Here is a 21,553-nt window from a genome sequence, read left to right as displayed (position 1 = left end):
ACATACATATGTATATATATATATATATATATATATATTATATATTGTTTTATTAAACCATTTCTGTGTTTTAATTGTAGTTGCAAGTCCAAGTTTATAGTGTGTTGGTCGGTTCAGTCTTTGCTGTCTAGTCTTTTGTTGCGCCCTAAAAAGTGTTAATCCTGTAAGTACTGTGCTTATTACACACCAGCTGTTTGATTTTTCCGTGCATCTTGGTTGTAGTTTTCATTAACAAAATTGACGGTGTTTGAATCGCCATGTAAAATCGCTAATCAGTAGCATGTCAATAGGAAAGCTACTGTATATTAGCCTCAAGCTAGTGCATTTTTTTTTTTAAGTGTAGCCTTACTTTACGTAATTTGGAGCAATTTTTGATAACAAAATTGTTGTTGGTATTGAAAAGTGCAACATTACCCAGAGGTAGTTTGGCTGAGTCCACTCTTAGTGCTGCTTGAGTGAGCCGGCAACCGGGCACGTTGGATTTTACAAAAATCGGTGCCTGGTAGGACTGGCGGGATACAGTAGGTGACAAAATAAAGTACCGTATTCGATACCCGTCCCTACGTTAAACCAAATTGTATGGTTGATAATGCTCAACATGATTTTGTCATTGTGTGTTATTTCTCAATTGTAAGAAAGTCATTAATATTCTGGTTCCTACATTATATATCAATATATATCAATACAGTCTGCAAGGGATACAGTCCGTAAGCACGGCGGCGTGGTCGGGGGTGGGGCGGGGGGCATGGTTGGGGGCGTGGTTAAGATATATATATAAGAAATACTTGACTTTCAGTAAATTCTAGCTATATATATATATATATATATATATATATATATATATATATATATATATATATATATAAATAAATAAAATAAATACTTGAATTTCAGTGTTCATTTATTTACACGTATACACACACATAACACTCATCTACTCATTGTTGAGTTAAGGGTTGAATTGTCCATCCTTGTTCTATTTTCTGTCACTATTTCAGAACACACACATTATACAAATATACATTATAAAATCAATAAGAAAACTAAATAATTTGGGAGTCTGAATTAGGATCAGAAGTTCCTATATAAACATAATTTTACTCATTTTCATTAATTACTAGTTTCTATGTAACTGTTTTTATATTGTTTTACTTTCTTTTTTATTCAAGAAAATGTTTTTAATTTATTTATCTTATTTATTTTTTTATTTTTTTTAAAGTACCTTATCTTCACCATACCTGGTTGTCCAATTTAGGCATAATAATTTGTTAATTCCACGACTGTATGTATCGGTTGATATCGGTATCGGTAATTAAAGAGTCGGACAATATCGGATATCGGCAAAAAGCCATTATCGGACATCCCATTTACTTTGTTTTTTTGGTTGAATCACCAAAATGATTCCCGAGCGCGGCCACCGCTGCTGCTCACTGCTCCCCTCACCTCCCAGAGGGTGAACATGGGGATGGGTCAAATGCAGAGGATAATTTCACCACACCTAGTGTGTGTGTGTGTGTGTGTGTGACTATTGTTGGGACTTTAACTTTTGATCGTACAATTGTACATAATAAGAGAATAAGGAAGTAGTTTGAAAATTGTGTTGATATCGTAGCACTCACCGTAAATACATTGAACAATTTAGAGTTAATACATGTGATCGGTATCGTCCGATCTCACTCATGGATGAGCGGTATCGGCAGCATGGAACCCGAATCGGAACGTCCCTCGTTAAAACCCATTTTCCCCCCCAAAAATTAGGCCTCGCTCGGTCCAGCGATTCTTTGACTGGAAGATCCGCAGAGAAGTCGTGCCAGCCAAAAATCACGGAGTCAAGGGACTGGGAGTGTTATATAAGTCGGAAGCGTCTCGCTGAGCCGAAACCAAACAAGGCCCCGCAGTAATGTGGGTTGTCACTAAAGTACACAGAATTGTGGGAACGATGCGGAGCAGAATAAAACACAATTTGAGGCCAAAAAAACGGGAGATGAGTAGAGGAACTATTCTGGGCTGGGGGTAATTAGAGGGGAGAGGGCTGCAGCAGTGCACGTGTTTACACAGGCCTAGATCTGTACACATCACACATTGTGACTTCATAGCGCGAATAATTCAATCCATACAGTCTTCCAATAGCATTTGAAACAAAGACGTATGAAAAACAAAAAATAAACAATATTTTTTTTTACAATGTTTTAATTTTTTTATATAGGAAAAGACAAAAATCTTGATCCGGATATGTTTTTTTTCCCATAAATTCAGGACTATAAGCGGAGACTTTTTTCCTACGCTTTGAACCCTGCGGCTTATTAAATGGTGCGGCCAATTTATGGATTTTTTTTTTGTTTGTTTAAAGAAAACTAAGCATACACACTGAAAGTGTGTGCACTTTGGACAGGTTTTCTCACTGTAGGTGGTGCAGGTTGAAAACATACTTCCTGTTTTAATGCTTGAGTAAAACCGTCCATAGCGGTTCTGCTAGGAAGGATTCTTCATTCATTGCTCCAAGCAACGTTTGTAAGTTTTACAATATAACTAAAACAATTCTTACATGTGTGACGTCTGTAGGAGTGTTTTTATGCATATTTGTACGGGTAATGTTATGACGCTAGCGTCATTAGCATTGGCTAATATGCTAACACGTTTACGAGTGTCTGTTTTAGTATTATTAACTTACAATGGCATTCTTTTTGTATTGTTTCAGTTTCACAAAATTCCTCCGTAAATTCACCAAAACGTCACCGTGGAGTTACTGAGTCTGTTTTGCTGATTGGAGAGCTAGCTTGCGCAGATAGTGGGTCCATGACGACGACTTCTGTTTTGTTGGATCGGCCGTTTTACTGCCGTGTTACAAACACCGTTTGGAAACAATTAAGGTACGTAAATAAACATTTACAAAATATTTATGTGTAAATAACTCATTTAATAACCTATATATATGCGGCTAATACATGGAAAAAAAAAAAATTTCTTCTAAAATTTAGTGGGTGCGTCTAAAGTCTCTATTTTTAAATTTTGTTTCAAAAATAATATAGAATCATAGAATGTTAATCTCATAAGAAGAAATAAAGCAACTCCAACTCAAATCCATTCCCATCTTTACAATACTTAGGATATAAATTTACAAATTAAGAATTGTAATAATAATAACAAAAATGTTACAACAATTAATATTTGCTTTTAATCCAAAAACTTATTAAAATAAAAAATAAAAAAGTGTGTTTGTAGCATTTAAAAAATATATATCAAAATATTACCCACATACTTAAACTTTTCAAATTTTGTATCACATTTTTTTAGCCTGTTTATCCTTCTATTAAGTCTTTTTGCTCTTTTTACTTACATTTATACCACCGTGGGCCGACAAAACCCGAGTTGCAGCCCAAAAATGCTAGTGCCATTATCTTGACATAATGATATGCGCTCGGCATCATGATTTTTTTTTTCATGCTTAAGTAAGAAATTATTACTTTAAAAAAGTAGATTTATACTTGTGAGTGTTGATGACACAGCTTTGCAACACTTGATATTCTAGTTTCAAGCATGTTTTACTCAATATAGGTCATCAAATATCAGCAACAAGCTGTAATATCTTACTGAGATCATTTAGGACCAAAACCCTTAAAACAAGTAAAACACTAACATAAAATCTGCTTAGTGAGAGGAATTATCTTATCAGACAGAAAATAAGCAAATATCACCCTTATTTGAGATATTTCATCTTACTTAGATTTCAGTTTTTGCAGTGTGTTTGACGTGCTAACTGTTATCATTTCAGGTCGGCTTTGGCGCGGAATTTCCACTGAAATTGCATTTTTGTACGGCACATTCGTACGACTTTAATTACTTACACCGACTGTTCCGCAAATGACCCGCGGGACAATAAACGCCAGTGCATCGAGTACGCGGAGAAGAAAGGGACGAATCATCAACTGGAACACTCGAATGCTCAAAGGACTTCGACGTGGCGCCCAGCTGGCCGACATCCTGAATGGGCATTTAACGGAATATCGAGGGGGTCGGAAATAAAAGCGCGCATCGATGGAGGGGCCACTTTGAGATAATGAAGAAGGTGGCGAAGGTCAAATGGCTGTGACAAATTAGTGGCCATTAAACGTGGAGCAGAGCTATCGATTAAAAGGCTGAAAAGGAACAAAAATGACTAATTGTAATTGGGACTGGAGCAGTGATGTGTTGGTTTGTCCATCCAACAGAACCAGCGGCAGTGGGTTGCCGGGGGCGTACTTTGCCACGGTGCACGTGCGTGCCATCTTCACGGAATGCTGTGCGGGATACCAAGTAAGCCACCCCGCTGTGTGTCTGCCACCGTGTTGAGTGTAGCTGTTTTCGCTACGGACCGTTATTTTGAAGGTCGCACATGCGGATTCCAAAGACATGCACCTGGGGATAAGTTGATTGGCAACACTAAATTGGCCCTAGTGTGTGGATGTGAGTGTGAATGTTGTCTGTCTATCTGTGTTGGCCCTGCGATGAGGTGGCGACTTGTCCAGGGTGTACCCCGCCTTCCGCCCAATTGTAGCTGAGATAGGCTCCAGCGGCCCCCGCAACCCCAAAGGGAATAAGCGGTAGAAAATGGATGGATGGATGGACATGCGGATACAATTTTATTGTGATAAGGAACCCGAGGAAGTGTTTCTTCTAATGTATCAGCGAAAAAGATGCTGCGGTAAGAATACCATAAATTACTGACTACACTTTGAACCCTGCGGCTTATAAGACGGTGCAGCTAATTTATGGATTAGTCTTTGCAAAAAAAAAAAAGAGAAAAAAAAGTGAAATGTCAGGCCGATATTATCGGCCGATAAATGCTTTAAAATGTAATATCGGAAATTATCGGTATCGTTTTTTTTAAATTATCGGTATCGTTTTTTTTTTTTTTTTTTTTTTAAATTAAATCAACATAAAAAACACAAGATACAACCCAAAAAACCTCCCTCCTCCACTCATTCACACAAAAGAGTTGTTTCTTTCTGTTATTAATATTCTGGTTCCTACATTACATATCAATATATATCAATACAGTCTGCAAGGGATACAGTCCGTAAGCACACATGATTGTGCATGCTGCTGGTCCACTAATAGTACTAACCTTTAACAGTTAATTTTACTCATTTTCATTAATTACTAGTTTCTATGTAACTATTTTTAAATTGTTTTACTTTCTTTTATATTCAAGAAAATGTTTTTAATTTATTTATCTAATTTTATTAATTTAAAAAAAAAAGGACCTTATCTTCACCATACCTGGTTGTCCAAATTAGGCATAATAATGTGTTAATTCCACGACTGCATATATCGGTTGCTATCGGTATCTGTTGATATCGGTATCGGTAATTAAGAGCTGGACAATATCGGATATCGGCAAAAAGCTATTATCGGACATCCCTAGTAATAACAATTAATAGTTGTTTAATGTTTTTAATCCAAAAACGTATTATAAGTATTAAAATAAACAAAATTATGTCGGTTTGTAGCATTACATTAAAAAAAAAATCTAAATATCAACCACATACTTAAACTTTTCAAAATTGGTATCACATTTTTTTTTACCTGTTTATAATTATATTAAGTCTTTTTGCTCTTTTTACTTACATGTATACCATACATGTAACAATTAAGTGAAGTGAATTATACTTATATACGCTTTTCTCTAGGGACTCAAAGCTCTTTACATAGTGAAACCCAATATCTAAGTTACATTTAAACCAGTGTGGGTGGCACTGGGAGCAGGTGGGTAAAATACCTTGCCTAAGGACACAACGTCAGTGAATAGGATGGCGGAAAGGGGGATCGAAGCTGGAACCCTCAAGTTGCGGGCACGGCTGCTCTACCAATCGAGACACGCATACTTGGTCAAAAGCCATACAGGTCACACTGAGGGTGGCCGTATAAACAACTTTAACACTGTTACAAATATGCGCCACACTGTGAACCCACACCAAACAAGAATGACAAACACATTTTGGGAGGACATCCGCACCGTAACACAACATAAACACAACAGAACAAATACCCAGAACCCCTTGCAGCACTAACTCTTCCGGGACGCCACAATATACACCCCCCGCTACCCCCCCCCCCCCCCCCAACCCCGCCCACCTCAACCTCCTCATGTCCCAAATTCCAAGCTGCTGTTTTGAGGCATGTTTAAAAAAAAAAATGCACTTTGTGACTTCAATAATAAATATGGCAGTGCCATGTTGGCATTTTTTTCCATAACTTGAGTTGATTTCTTTTGGAAAACCTTGTTACATTGTTTAATGCATCCAGCGGGGCATTACAACAAAATTAGGCATAATAATGTGTTAATTCCACGACTGTATATATCAGTGTCGGTTGATATCGGAATCGGTAATTAAGAGTTGGACAATATCGGATATCGGCAAAAAAGCCATTATCGGACATCTCTAGTTACAATAGAACTAAAACAATTCATACTTACTAAAGCATCATACAAATATGCATGACAACACTCCTACAGACATCACACATGTGACGGTTTAGTAAGTAGGAATTGTTTTAGTTATATTGTAAAACGTACAAACGTTGCTTGGAGTGATGAATGAGGAATGCATGCGAGTAGAAACGCTATGGACGGTTCAAGACATTAAAACAGGAAGTACATTTTAAAGAAAACAAATGAACACAAAACATTCTGGCACTTAGCGACGAAAAATCCATAAATCAGCCGGACGCCGCAGATTTCAAAGCGTAGGAAAAAAAGTAGCGGTTTATAATCCGGAATTTACGGTACTTTCACGGACCCATTTTAATGTGTTTATGATCGAGGGCCAACAGGTTGCATTTGTGGAGATATGTCTGAAATAAATGCATTTTATTATTGTATATTATTATACTTCTTTAATCGACTCGCGACCAGTCTAGGGTGTTGTTTGCCAACACCAGTGTCAGAATTGGGACGGTGCGTTTGAGGCATACTTGCCAACCCTCCCGATTTTCCCGGAAAAACTCCTGAATTTCAGTGCCCCTCCCGAAAATCTTCCGGGGCAACCATTCTCCCGAATTTCTCCCGATTTCCACCCGAACAACAATATTGGGGGCGTGCCTTAAAGGCACTGCCTTAGCGTCCTCTACAACTTGTCGTCACGTCCGCATTTCCTCCGTACAAACAGCGTGCCGGCCCAGTCACGTAATATATGCAGTTTTTTCACACACATAAGTGAATGCGAGGCATACTTGATCAAAAGCCATACAGGTCACACTGAGGGTGGCCGTATAAACAACTTTAACACTGTTACAAACATGTGCCACACTGTGAACCCACACCAAACAAGAATGACAAAGACGTTTCGGGAGAACATCCGCACCGTAACACAACATAAACACAACAGAACAAATACCCAGAACCCCTTGCAGCACTAACTCTTCCGAGACGCTACAATATACACCCCCCGCTACTACCAAACCCCGCCCCTCAACCCCCCCAAAATATAGTCCAAATTTTTGGAACGGGGTCATGCCAAAAAGTTTGCAATGACATATCACAATTTTAGTGTCGATAAATTGCTGGCAGATGGTGTCAGAAGCGGGATGGTCTCATCGTCAAGTTTCTTTTGACATCCAACAGAATCTGGGTTAAGGGCGCTGGTCCTCAAGAGTTGTGAGTGACAACGTCACGCATCATACAACTGCCATGCGCTGAATAACGCACAATAAAGCACTTGATCTTACGGTGGAGGAAAAGCAAAGGGCACCCCGTGGCAAAAGAAAGCCGGAGACAGAAGGGATTAGCGTCACCTGCATGGCACTGAACCAAACTAAAACCAGAGTGCCAGGTCACGACAGGGGGAGGAGTGCAATGGCGATGGCGTGCAGCTGGGGGAGATTGCTGGAGGCATGCTGGGATTAAAAGGCGAGAAGTAACATGGAATAAAGCCTATTTGAATTTTGCACCGGGGTTAAAGAGGACAGTATTTTCATACTTCCCTTTCGCTTTGCTATGAAAACAAAGAACCTCTTTGGTATTTTTCTACATCTGAGGTGGTGTTCAATTTAGAGAGGGAGTGGTGTGGCTCAGATGGTAGAGCGGAGGTGCCAGCCACTTGAGGGTTCCGGGTTCTATACCAGCTTCCGCCGTACTTGCCAACCTTGAGACCTCCAAATTCGGGAGATTGGGGGGGCGGGGGGGTTAAGGGGGGAGGAGTATATCTAGAGCTAGAATTCACTGAAATTAAAGTATTTCTTATATATATAAATAAATAAAATAAATACTTGACTTTCAGTGAATTATATATATATATATATATATATATATAAATAAAACAAATACTTGAATTTCAGTGTTCATTTATTTACACATATACACACATAACACTCCTCTCTACTCATTGTTGTATTTGAAAGTGCAATGCTTTGCAGCCAGTAGCACAGCCTTTGAAGGATCATAGGTATGGGCAGTGTAATATTCTGGGTTGGAGTCAATAACCAGGCGAGGTGACGAAGTTCCGTCTCTTTACTTCATACTTCAGAACCGACTCCCACACTTGCCGTCAGGGTGCGCAATACAACGTAAACCGTTGGCCAACCAAAAAGTAACCACAGAACACTATACGGTATTGTGTTCTGTGGTTACTTTTTGGTTGGCCAAGCGGACGTGACGACAGGCTGTCCTCACTCAGGTCCGCACGGACCTGGAGGGGGCGCGCCTTAAGTCCGGCTGGAAATCGGGAGATATTCGGGAGAATGGTTGTCCCGGGAGATTTTCGGGAGAGGCACTGAAATTCGGGAGTCTCCCGGAAAATTCGGGAGGGTTGGCAAGTATGGCTTCCACCGTCCGAGTCACGGCCAAGACCAACCACCTTGCGTCCAGCGCCGTTCACACTGGTGCAGAAATGTGCATTAACGTTTGGCGGTGGTCGGCCACGCCTCCCTCCGGCAGTCTAGCCCAGGGCACTTGTGGCTACAAACCTAGCTTACCACCATCAACGTGGAGTGAGTGATGCCTTCTAGAAAAGCGCTACATACAGGGTGTTCCAGAAGTCTTGGGCACATTTCAAGAACTATGAATGGTGGTAAGATGAATATGGTACCATTTTAAAACTAAATTCATTAAGTTTTTTGTAATGCTATTGATTTTTCCAGATTTTTTCCCGATCCAGTTATGGCGTTCACTCAACCAGAAAAGGCGTTTTGTTGTCCTTGAATTCACAAAACACGATGCTCAAACACGTTTGGCAAGGATTGGACTGTCGGCTTGATGTGTGCCGTGTGACCAATGGTGCTCACGTTGAACATCTTTGAAATTTGAGATGGCAAGTTTTCAGAAATATACCAGATGCGTTTTTATATTCTTAACCTCTAAAGGCCTTAGTGGCCACATGCGTGGACAGCACCTTTTAGCTCTTATTTCCAAAATTGTGTACACTACTGAATTGGGGTCTTATGTCGACATATGGACACTTATACTGCCATCTGGTGGTGTCAGAAGAGTATAACATACAATGGAATTTGGAAAAATAAGTGTAAAAATAAAAATTTGCATGTCACTACACATGAAGTACACATTAGTGTACTTATGGACTAAGTACATCATATAAAAAGATGATTTTTAGTTTTCATTCTAATTAGGGTCTAATAAGCCCAAATAGCAAAGATAAATAAAAAAAGCATGTAAACAAACAGCTTGGGCCTAAAGAGATTAATAGTTTTCCAGATATTCATTGTTAAAAATGTGCCCAAGACTTCTGGAACACCCTGAAAATATAATCCATTATTGTTAGGGCCCCGCAAGAGCCCAGCTGAAATTGCTGCGTTTTTTTTCTTTCATACATTTCGACACATTTTTAAAGGCCCTTATTAACATGTGTAAAAAAAATCATCATATTTTGCGGGCGCATCAGGTATGGCGAAAAATATTTATATTTTTGGGGTCCCGAAAATGAAATTTCAAAATTGTCTCTCTAGCGCAATCTTTAAAATTTGGAAAAAAATGAGCCCCTCCTACCAGTTTCATGTATCGAAACGAAAACCGACGTCTATCATGACGGGACGCACATACAAGTTTCAGGAACCCATACCTGAGAAGGAAGAGGAACATCTTAGTTCTCGTCCTCCATTTTACGTTGAAAAAAAGCATCGTACTTTAACGAATTCCTCCTAGGGACTTCGGCCAAATGAGTCACTATTGAAATTACAGAAACGACACATATAGGCGATGATAAATGTTTCCTACACCATAAAACATTGGCGTGGTGTGGCGCCAAATTTTATCTCCGATGTTTTTCGCCATTTTTCGGCCAAAAAAAAGGTCGGACTTTAACGAACTCCTCCGAGGGACTTCGGCCAAATAAGTCACTATTGAAATTACAGAAACGACACATATAGGCGATGATAAATGTTTCCTACACCATAAAACATTGGCGTGGTGTGGCGCCAAATTTTATCTCCGATGTTTTTCGCCATTTTTCGGACAGAAAAAAGGTCGGACTTTAACGAACTCCTCCGAGGGACTTCGGCCAAATTAGTCACTATTGAAATTACAGAAATGAGACATATAGGCGATGATACATTTTTCCTACACCATAAAACATTGGCGTGGTGTGGCGCCAAATTTTATCCCTGATGTTTTTCGCCATTTTACGGCCATAAAAAAGGTCGGACTTTAACGAACTCCTCCGAGGGACTTCGGCCAAATAAGTCACTATTGAAATTACAGAAACGACACATATAGGCGATGATAAATGTTTCCTCCACCATAAAATGTTGGCGTGGTATGGCGCCAAACTTTATCTTCGATGTTTTTCGCCATTTTTCGGCCAAAAAAAAGGTCGGACTTTAACGAACTCCTACGAGGGACTTTGGCCAAATGAGTCACTATTGAAATTACAGAAACTACACATATAGGCGATGATAATTGTTTCCTACACCATAAAACATTGGCGTGGTGTGGCGCCAAATTTTATCTCTGATGTTTTTCGCCATTTTTCGGCCCAAAAAAAGGTCGGACTTTAACGAACTCCTCCGAGGGACTTCGGCCAAATGAGTCACTATTGAAATTACAGAAACGACACATATAGGCGATGATAAATGTTTCCTACACCATAAAACATTGGCGTGGTGTGGCGCCAAATTTTATCTCTGATGTTTTTCGCCATTTTTCGGCCAAAAAAAAGGTCGGACTTTAACGAACTCCTCCGAGGGACTTCGGCCAAATGAGTCACTATTGAAATTACAGAAACGACACATTTAGGCGATGATAAATGTTTCCTATACCATAAAACATTGGCGTGGTGTGGCGCCAAATTTTATCTCCGATGTTTTTCGCCATTTTTCGGCCAAAAAAAAAAATCGGACTTTAACGAACTCCTCCGAGGGACTTCGGCCAAATAAGTCACTATTGAAATTACAGAAACGACACATATAGGCGATGATAAATGTTTCCTACACCATAAAACATTGGCGTGGTGTGGCGCCAAATTTTATCTCCGATGTTTTTCGCCATTTTTCGGCCAAAAAAAAGGTCGGACTTTAACGAACTCCTCCGAGGGACTTCGGCCAAATGAGTCACTATTGAAATTACAGAAACGACACATATAGGCGATGATAAATGTTTCCTACACCATAAAACATTGGCGTGGTGTGGCGACAAATTTTATCTCTGATGTTTTTCGCCATTTTTCGGCCATAAAAAAGGTCGGACTTTAACGAACTCCTCCGAGGGACTTCGGCCAAATAGGTCACTATTGAAATTACAGAAACGACACATATAGGCGATGATAAATGTTTCCTACACCTTAAAATGCAACACATACTTGGCCAACAGCGATACAGGTTACACTGACAGTGCCAGTATAAATAACTTTAACATTGATTCTGGGTATTTGTTTTGTTGTGTTTATGTTGTGTTACGGTGCGGATGTTCTCCCGAAATGTGTTTGTCATTCTTGTTTGGTGTGGATTCACAGTGTGGCGCATATTTCGAACAGTGTTAAAATTATTTATACGGGCACCGTCAGTGTAACCTGTATCATTGTTGGCCAAGTATGCATTGCATTTACTTGTGTGTCGGTGCAGAAGCCGCACATATTATGTGACTGGGCCAGCCCTTGCTGGGCTGGGTGAAAAGCGGACGTGACGATGTTTGGGAGTGGCACTGAAATTTGGGAGTCTCCCGGGATGGTTGGCAAGTATGAGAATTAGCGGTGAATATAATCGGCGGGCCAGGTCTCGTGTTAATTTGATATCGCCTCAAGGGCCAAGTGAAATTACGCGGCGGGCCAAATTTGGCCCGCGGGCCAGAGTTTGACGCCCATGCTTTAGAGCACAGATTTAACGTCCTGCCACGAAACTAGGGATGTCCCGATCCGATATTTGGATCGGATCGGCTGCCGATATTTGCCAAAAATTGCGTATCGGCAAGGCATGGGAAAATGCCGATCCAGATCCAGTTTAAAAAAAAACCCCGGTCCGTGTTTTCCAACGCACCTATTTAAATAATACAATCCACTTTTCTGCTGCTGCATAATTTCCGTTCCGCATTTTCCAGCACACCTTCAACACATCCACAATTCTCACGCAGTTGCTTTTAGCTGCTGGCATTACACGACAGGCTCTTCTCACTCTTTCCTGTGTCTCCCTCTTACAGACAGCGAGCGCACCTTCTTACACACGTCACATACTGTCACGTCATACGTCACATACTGTCACATCATACGTCACATACGTATACGTCCTCTCCCAGCAGAGAGCGAGGTAGCGGCATGGCTAACGTTAGCTGTGATGCTAGCGCAGCCTCTAAGGTGCGCGCCTGCTCAAGCGTCCTCTGCGCACGGCAAATCTATGCCACGCACAAAATCAAATAAAAAAATAAGCGCATAACAATTTTCGACACACGGACACGACAGAGAAAACAGTTTTCGTCATCATTGTTCAAATATTGTGACGTCTGTCGAGACGCTTATCTCCATTCGGTGCCACACGCCCACACCATCAAAATGCCGAGGCAAAAATTTCCACATCAACACCGTATGAAAAAATTAGTGATTTTTTTAGTTGTGATTTCCTTCTCTGCATGGAAGTTTAAAAGTAGCATATATTAATGCAGTATGAAGAAGAATGTTTTAATGTAGACATGCAAGCCTTGAAAGAACATTTTGAAAATCAAGACTACATTTCCTGCAAATGGGTGCATTTCTACCCTATATTTTAACTTTAGATTTATTCTCATATCAAACTCTTTTGGCTGTCTTTTTGACACTTACATCCGGCGCCCCCCTCCACACCCTGGATTATAAATAATGTAAATAATTCAATGTGATTATCTTGTGTGATGACTGTATTATGATGATAGTATATATCTGATAGTATATATCTGTATCATGAATCAATTTAAGTGGACCCCGACTTAAACAAGTTGAAAAACTTATGGGGGTGTTACTATTTAGTGGTCAATTGTACGTAATATGTACTTCACTGTGCAACCTACTAATAAAAGTCTCAATCAATCAATCAAAACACATAGAATCATCATACTGCTGTGATTATATGCATCAAGTGTTCATTCAAGGCTAAGGCAAAAATATCGAGATATATATCGTGTATCGCAATATGGCCTTAAAATATCGCAATATTAAAAAAAGGCCGTATCGCCCAGCCCTAAGTTCAATGATGCCATTTCTGTTTGTCATGTATAATTTTGTCTATTTTGTGTTTATCCTTGAATAAACAGGTCAGTTTCTTGTTACCAACCATTGTGTATTATTCAAACTCCCCTAATTCAGCTGGCTAGTTGTTATCAAGAGTACTAAAACCCTTTTCAACATGATTCTGACAACTAAGTAGGCTAAATAACTTTAAACTTTAATACATGCTCGGATAGGCCAGTATCGGTCAGTATCGGTATCGGATCGGAAATGCAAAAACAATATCGGTATCGGATCGGAAGTGCAAAAACCTGGATCGGGACATCCCTACACGTAACCTGCAGAAAATACAATAGTTCTTCTCAGGTTTCTTTATGTTTACATTTTCACACTATTTTCTTACTACTTTATTAAGCATTTCTGACATATTCCTTATTTTTGCACTAGATAGCTGAGAGATTTGAAATAAAAATGTCTTTTTTTTCCTTAGGTCAGAAAAAAATACCAATATTTATCGACATAAATCACTTACATCGTGATACAGTTTCCCGCCGTATTACTGGATGCCATGGCTCAGTCATCCCAAACTTCAACCACTTCCCAATGGGTATTTGCGGTGATTCACGCGAGAAAGACAACGAGTTGTAGCCCAGATCTTCACGCCCACAAGCCCAGATCAGAGGCATGTGTCAACATCTCAGAGGTCTGGCAGTTTTAATGGACTCCCTGCAAATCAGCACAGAAACAACTCGATTGCTTGGTCCTTGAGGGCGTCCGTTTTTGGAACGGAAGATCCCCGTCTGGCACACGTCCCTTGTGTTTCCCCAGACATAAATAAACTTTGGGCAGAATTAACAAGAACCGGAGAGCAAACTACTTCCCTTATTAGTCTTTTAAGCAGATACTCAATATTTCCTCATTCCCACCTTTCTCACCGTCAGCCAGATAGCAAGCTGAGCCGAACCTTAGAGTTCCAAAGTTCCTAATCAAGGGAATGCCAGAGCCCTGCGGACGAAGTGGGCTCTATTTGATGACCCCATTTATATTCCGTGGCTGTTTCTGCCGAGATAGAGGCAGACAGCGGCTTTATCTGGCCAAAAGGCCACTTCTAACACACGCCGCTATCTTCTCCCTTATCCACAGTCCAAACATCTGTTGGGAGTCTTTCAGTCCCATTCCTGAAAGGATTTGGCTAGATGTCGCACAATCAATGCTTGGAAGACGGTTTAAGCGACGATATGCTTTTTATACTTCAGCCTTGGATTCTACAAACAGGTGGAGTCCAGAGATGTCCAAACTATAAATCACCACAAATCCTTGTAGCTGTACATAAAGGAGAGAGTACCTGAGGGGAAGTGCTCATTGACTGGCCAGTTGTCAACCTGTAAGGTGGCGTTGCCTCCGTTCCTGGTGAATCGAACCAAATGGTATTTGCCATCGTTTATGGATGTGGTCAACTCCTTGACACTGATGTCCACCGTCCCAATGTTGAAGGTAACACCGACTTTTCCTTGGTCCTGTAGAGATAAGAAAAAATGAGGCGTTAAAAGGTAAAGTTGCCATAGTCAACAACCCGTCGACTAATTGACGTGTCGGATGGAAAAACGTTAGCTCACTAACAAAAAGAGTTCGCCATCTTAAGTACCTCACGAATCGATTCAGTGTTCACAATATTAATAATTAAAATATATCGTATAAATATATTGATATAAATTTGGCCGAGGATAGAGCTTTTAATACTATCATCATGTTGTATGTATTGCGACTTTGACAGCGTCAAATTTCCATAAAGAAATGACCAAAAAAAAGAATAGGATCTTTAAGTATATATAACATCAGTTCACAAAGGAGAAGAACGTTTTACGCTGCTACAGAAAGGAGGAAGAAAGCAAGAAGAGAGAGAGACAAAAACACTTTCAGATCTTACAAACCCCGTTTCCATACGAGTTGGGAAATTGTGTTAGATGTAAATATAAACGGAATACAATGATTTGCGAATCCTTTTCAACCCATATTCAGTTGAATATGCTACAAAGACAACATATTTGATGTTCAAACTGATAAACTTTTTTTTTTTTTTGTGCAAATAATCATTAACTTTAGAATTTGATGCCAGCAACACGTGACAAAGAAGTTGGGAAAGGTGGCAATAAATACTGATAAAGTTGAGGAATGCTCATCAAACAATTATTTGGAACATCCCACAGGTGAACAGGCAAATTGGGAACAGGTGGGTGCCATGATTGGGTATAAAAGTAGATTCCATGAAATGCTCAGTCATTCACAAACAAGGATGGGGCGACGGTCACCACTTTGTCAACAAATGCGTGAGCGAATTGTTGAACAGTTTAAGAAAAACCTTTCTCAACCAGCTATTGAAAGGAATTGAGGGATTTCACCATCTACGGTCCGTAATATCATCAAAGGGTTCAGAGAATCTGGAGAAATCACTGCACGTGAGCAGCTAAGCCCGTGACCTTCGATCCCTCAGGCTGTACTGCATCAACGAACGACATCAGTGTGTAAAGGATATCACCACATGGGCTCAGGAACACTTCAGAAACCCACTATCAGTAACTACAGTTGGTCGCTACATCTGTAAATGCAAATTAAAACTCTCCTATGCAAGGCGAAAACCGTTTATCAACAACACCCAGAAACGCCGTCGGCTTCGCTGGGCCTTAGCTCATCTAAGATGGACTGATACAAAGTGGAAAAGTGTTCTGTGGTCTGACGAGTCCACATTTCAAATTGTTTTTGTAAACTGTGGACGTCGTGTCCTCCGGACCAAAGAGGAAAATAACCATCCGGATTGTTATAGGTGCAAAGTTGAAAAGCCAGCATCTGTGATGGTATGGGGGTGTATTAGTGCCCAAGACATGGGTAACTTACACATCTGTGAAGGCGTTATTAATGCTGAAAGGTACATACAGGTTTTGGAGCAACATATGTTGCCATCCAAGCAACGTTACCATGGACGCCCCTGCTTATTTCAGCAAGACAATGCCAAGCCACGTGTTACATCAACGTGGCTTCATAGTAAAAGAGTGTGGGTACTAAACTGGCCTGCCTGTAGTCCAGACCTGTCTCCCATTGAAAATGTGTGGCGCATTATGAAGCCTAAAATACCACAACGGAGACCCCCGGACTGTTGAACAACTTAAGCTGTACATCAAGCAAGAATGGGAAATAATTCCACCTGAGAAGCTTAAAAAATGTGTCTCCTCAGTTCCCAAACGTTTACTGAGTGTTGTTAAAAGGAAAGGCCATGTAACACAGTGGTGAACATGCCCTTTCCCAACTACTTTGGCACGTGTTGCAGCCATGAAATTCCAAGTTAGTTATTATTTGCAAAAAAAAAAAAAGGTTTATGAGTTTGAACATCAAATATGTTGTCTTTGTAGTGCATTCAACTGAATATGGGTTGAAAAGGATTTGCAAATCATTGTATTCCGTTTATATTTACATCTAACACAATTTCCCAACTCATATGGAAACGGGGTTTGTATGTTCACTATTTTATTTAAGGACAAAATTATTCTTCGATTGCAATAAACAACATATGTTTAATGTACTGTAAGATTTTTTTGTTAAAATAAAGCCAATAATGCAATTTTTTGCGGTCCCCTTTATTTAGAAAAGTATCGAAAAGTACCGAAAAGTATCGAAATGCATAATATTGGTATCGGGGCAACACTAGTACATTGATTTCTTTACTTAATCTATTCCACAATTTAACTCCACATACTGATATAATAAAGGTTTTAAGTGTTGTACGTGCATAGAAATATTTTAAGTTGCATTTATCTCTGAGGTTGTATTTCTCGAAATGTTGTGCATTCTTGGGTAGCAGGTTTAAGTTTGCTTTGTGCATAATTTTAGCCGTTTGCAAATTCACTATATTGCGGAATTTCAATATTTTCGACTCAATAAATAAAGGGTTTGAATTAGAGATGTCCGATAATGGGTTTTTTGCCGATATCCGATATTCCGGTATTGTCCAACTCAAAATTACCGATTCCGATATCAACCAATACCGATATATACAGTTGTGGAATTAACACATTATTATGCCTAATTTTGTTGTGATGCCCCGCTGGATGCATTAAAAAATGTAACAAGGTTTTCCAAAATAAATCAACTCAAGTTATGGAAAAAAAAATGCCAACATGGCACTGCCATATTTATTATTGAAGTCACAAAGTGCATTATTTTTTTTAACATGCCTAAAAAACAGCAACTTGGAATTTGGGACATGAGAGCATGAGGAGGTTGAGGTGTGTGTGTGTGTGTGGGGGGGGGGGGGGGGGGGGCGGGGGTGTATATTGTAGCGTCCCGGAAGAGTTAGTGCTGCAAGGGCTTCTGGGTATTTGTTCTGTTGTGTTTATGTTGTGTTACGGTGCGGATGTTCTCCCGAAATGTGTTTGTCATTCTTGCTTGGTGTGGGTTCACAGTGTGGCGCATATTTGTAACAGTGTTAAAGTTGTTTATACGGCCACCCTCAGTGTGACCTGTATGGCTGTTGACCAAGAATGCCTTGCATTCACTTGTGTGTGTAAAAAGCCGTAGATATTATGTGACTGGGCCGGCACGCAAAGGCAGTGCCTTTAAGATTAATTGGCGCTCTGTACTTCTCCCTATGTCCGTGTACACAGCGGCGTTTTAAAAAGTCATACATTTTACTTTTTGAAACCGATACCGATAATTTTGAAACCGATATCGATCATTTCCGATATTACATTTTAAAGCATCTCTAGTTTGAATGTTCTCTACACCCATACTTGCCAACCTTGAGACCTCCGATTTCGGGAGGTGGGGGGCATGGTCGGGGTGGGGCGGGGGCGTGGTTGGGGGCGGGGCTAAGAGGGGAGGAGTATATTTACAGCTAGAATTCACCAAGTCAAGTATTTCATATATATATGTACATGTATATATATATATATATATATATATATATATATATATATATATATATATATATATATATATATATATATATATATATATATATATATATAAGAAATACTTGACTTTCAGTAAATTCTAGCTGTATATATATATTTATTTTATATATATATATATATATATATATATATATATATTTATTTTATATATATATATATATATATATATATATATATATATATATATATATATATATATATATATATATATATATATATATACATGTATGTATACAATATATATATATAAATAAATAAAATAAATACTTGAATTTCAGTGTTCATTTATTTACACATGTACACACACATAACACTCATCTACTCATTGTTGAGTTAAGGGTTGAATTGTCCATCCTTGTTCTATTCTCTGTCACTATTTTTCTAACCATGCTGAACACCCTTTCGCAGGTACCCAGAAAGGTTTCGAGTACCACCAAAAAAACTGAATCTCTGAAGACAGTATAAAAATCTGTGTTAAAGGTGTACAAATACTGTTTGTATAATAAGCATGTTATTTTTTTTACAGAAAAGGGTTAAGAGTTCAGTACTAAAAAAAAAGAAAAAAGAATGTGGCTTAAGTACAGTTTTTTAATTGAGCTGCTGCATTTTTTTGGTTGGGTTGTTTATTTATTTTGAGTAACTTCTATACATTTCTAAAAGGGGAATAATGTAATAGAGTTATCTCTGTTTGTCTGTTGCCATCTCCTGGTGAATGTTGGCTATAGCGTACTGGGGTTACTTTTTGGTTGGCCAACGATTAACGTGGTGTTGCGCACCTGACGTCACTCAGGTCCGCATGGAGCTGGAGGGGGCGTGGCTTCCAGCTCCGCCTGAATTTCGGGAGATTTTCGGGAGAAAATTTGTCCCGGGAGGTTTTCGGGAGAGGCGCTGAATTTCGGGAGTCTCCCGGAAAATCCGGGAGGGTCGGCAAGTATGTCTACACCCAACATTATTTGTGATCTTTTTTGTAACATGATATGTGCCAGATTCTACACCAGTCGTCTCGAGGCCGTTCATTTCCTTGTGTGGTTTCCCGCGACAACCTGCGTATTCAGAGGCATGCGGCTGTTGCAAGGAAACAAGACATCATGGCGGCAGGTTCCAATCCCCCATTGGGAGCGTCTCAGTTTAATTACCTCCTTCAGACACTGGAAGCAGAGGAATTACTCTTAAAAAAAAAAACCCAGAAAGGTTTGCACAAGTGACGCATTATGTTAACTGATCCGCAGGGACACTGTCTCCAAGTAGTGCGTAGACCCCGACGACATTAAGCTCCAACTTATTGGTACCTGTCAAACGACCTAACACTTACTGTAAACCTACCGACCCCTATTTAATGTTGAATGCTCTTCGGTCTTACAAGAGCCTTTAATAAGACCAACTTGTCATATATTTAACCATTAGAGTCCATTAAGCTTTAATATCCTCATATATCATTGACTAATATGATATTAAAACCACCTCCTGTGTAAAAGTAACTGTAGCATACAGTATTAAACGAAATGAGCTCCACACAGCCTGGGAGGAAAATAACATGATCAGAAATTCACTTTTACTGTAGCAACATATAAATGAAAGGACTCATTTTAATGCTGACAACACTGGCATTTACTTCAGAGTTGTGGACCTAATGATGGTGTCTCAAGGTAAGATTCCTACCAAAATAGACATGGTAGACATTGTGTAGTTTGGGTTTTGGAAGCGCCTTCATCCCTAGTCACGATATTTGATTTGCAAAACAAATTAATATTTAATATATATCGTATAAATATATTGATATAAATTTGGCCGACGATAGAGCTTTTAATACTATCATCATATTGTATGTATTGCGACTTTGACAGCGTCAAATTTCCATAAAGAAATGACCAAAAAAAAGAATAGGATCTTTAAGTATATATAACATCAGTTCACAAAGGAGAAGAACGTTTTACGCTGCTACAGAAAGGAGGAAGAAAGCAAGAAGAGAGAGAGAGAGAGACAAAAACACTTTCAGATCTTACAAACCCCGTTTCCATATGAGTTGGGAAATTGTGTTAGATGTAAATATAAACGGAATACAATGATTTGCAAATCAGTTTCAACCCATATTCAGTTGAATATGCTACAAAAACAACATATTTGATGTTCAAACTGATTAAAAAAAACATTTCTGCAAATACTCATTAACTTTAGAATTTGATGACAGCAACACGTGACAAAGAAGTTGGGAAAGGTGGCAATAAATACTGATAAAGTTGAGGAACAGGCAAATTGGGAACAGGTGGGTGCCATGATTGGGTATAAAAGTAGATTCCATGAAATGCTCAGTCATTCACAAACAAGGATGGGGCGAGGGTCACCACTTTGTCAACAAATGCGTGAGCAAATTGTTGAACAATTTAAGAAAAACCTTTCTGAACCAGCTATTGCAACGAATTTAGGGATTTCACCATCTACGGTCCGTAATATCATCAAAGGGTTCGGAGAATCTGGAGAAATCACTGCACGTAAGCAGCTAAGCCTGTGACCTTCGATCCCTCAGGCTGTACTGCATCAACAAGCGACATCAGTGTGTAAAGGATATCACCACATGGGCTCAGGAACACTTCAGAAACCCACTGTCAGTAACTACAGTTGGTCGCTACATCTGTAAGTGCAAGTTAAAACTCTCCTATGCAAGGCGAAAACCGTTTATCAACAACACCCAGAAACGCCGTGGGCTTCGCTGGGCCTGAGCTCATCTAAGATGGACTGATACAAAGTGGAAAAGTGTTCCGTGGTCTGACGAGTGCACACTTAAAATTGTTTTTGGGAACTGTGGACGTCGTGTCCTCCGGACCAAAGAGGAAAAGAACCATCCGGATTGTTATAAGCGCAAAGTTGAAAAGCCAGCATCTGTGATGGTATGGGGGTGTATTAGTGCCCAAGACATGGGTAACTTACACATCTGTGAAGGCGCCATTAATGCTGAAAGGTACATACAGGTTTTGG

The 21,553-nt window shown here is 39.6% G+C and overlaps 1 protein-coding gene across 12 annotated transcripts in view; it reads right to left on the bottom strand.

Annotated features, from left to right (window-relative positions):
* nrxn3b (neurexin 3b) overlaps nt 1–21,553 on the bottom strand; it is a 1,114,596-nt gene that overhangs the window by 105,075 nt on the left and 987,968 nt on the right. For all 12 annotated transcript variants that reach the window (XM_061987032.2, XM_061987031.2, XM_061987039.2 and 9 more), the window contains one exon: nt 14,962–15,133. In XM_061987032.2, coding sequence (XP_061843016.1) covers nt 14,962–15,133 — 172 coding nt within the window. The remainder of the gene's footprint in view (nt 1–14,961; nt 15,134–21,553) is intronic.

The sequence above is a fragment of the Nerophis lumbriciformis genome, linkage group LG26 (assembly GCF_033978685.3).
Source record: "Nerophis lumbriciformis linkage group LG26, RoL_Nlum_v2.1, whole genome shotgun sequence".
In the NCBI taxonomy this organism is placed as follows: domain Eukaryota; kingdom Metazoa; phylum Chordata; class Actinopteri; order Syngnathiformes; family Syngnathidae; genus Nerophis; species Nerophis lumbriciformis.
This window is presented reverse-complemented; position numbering and strand designations above follow the sequence as displayed.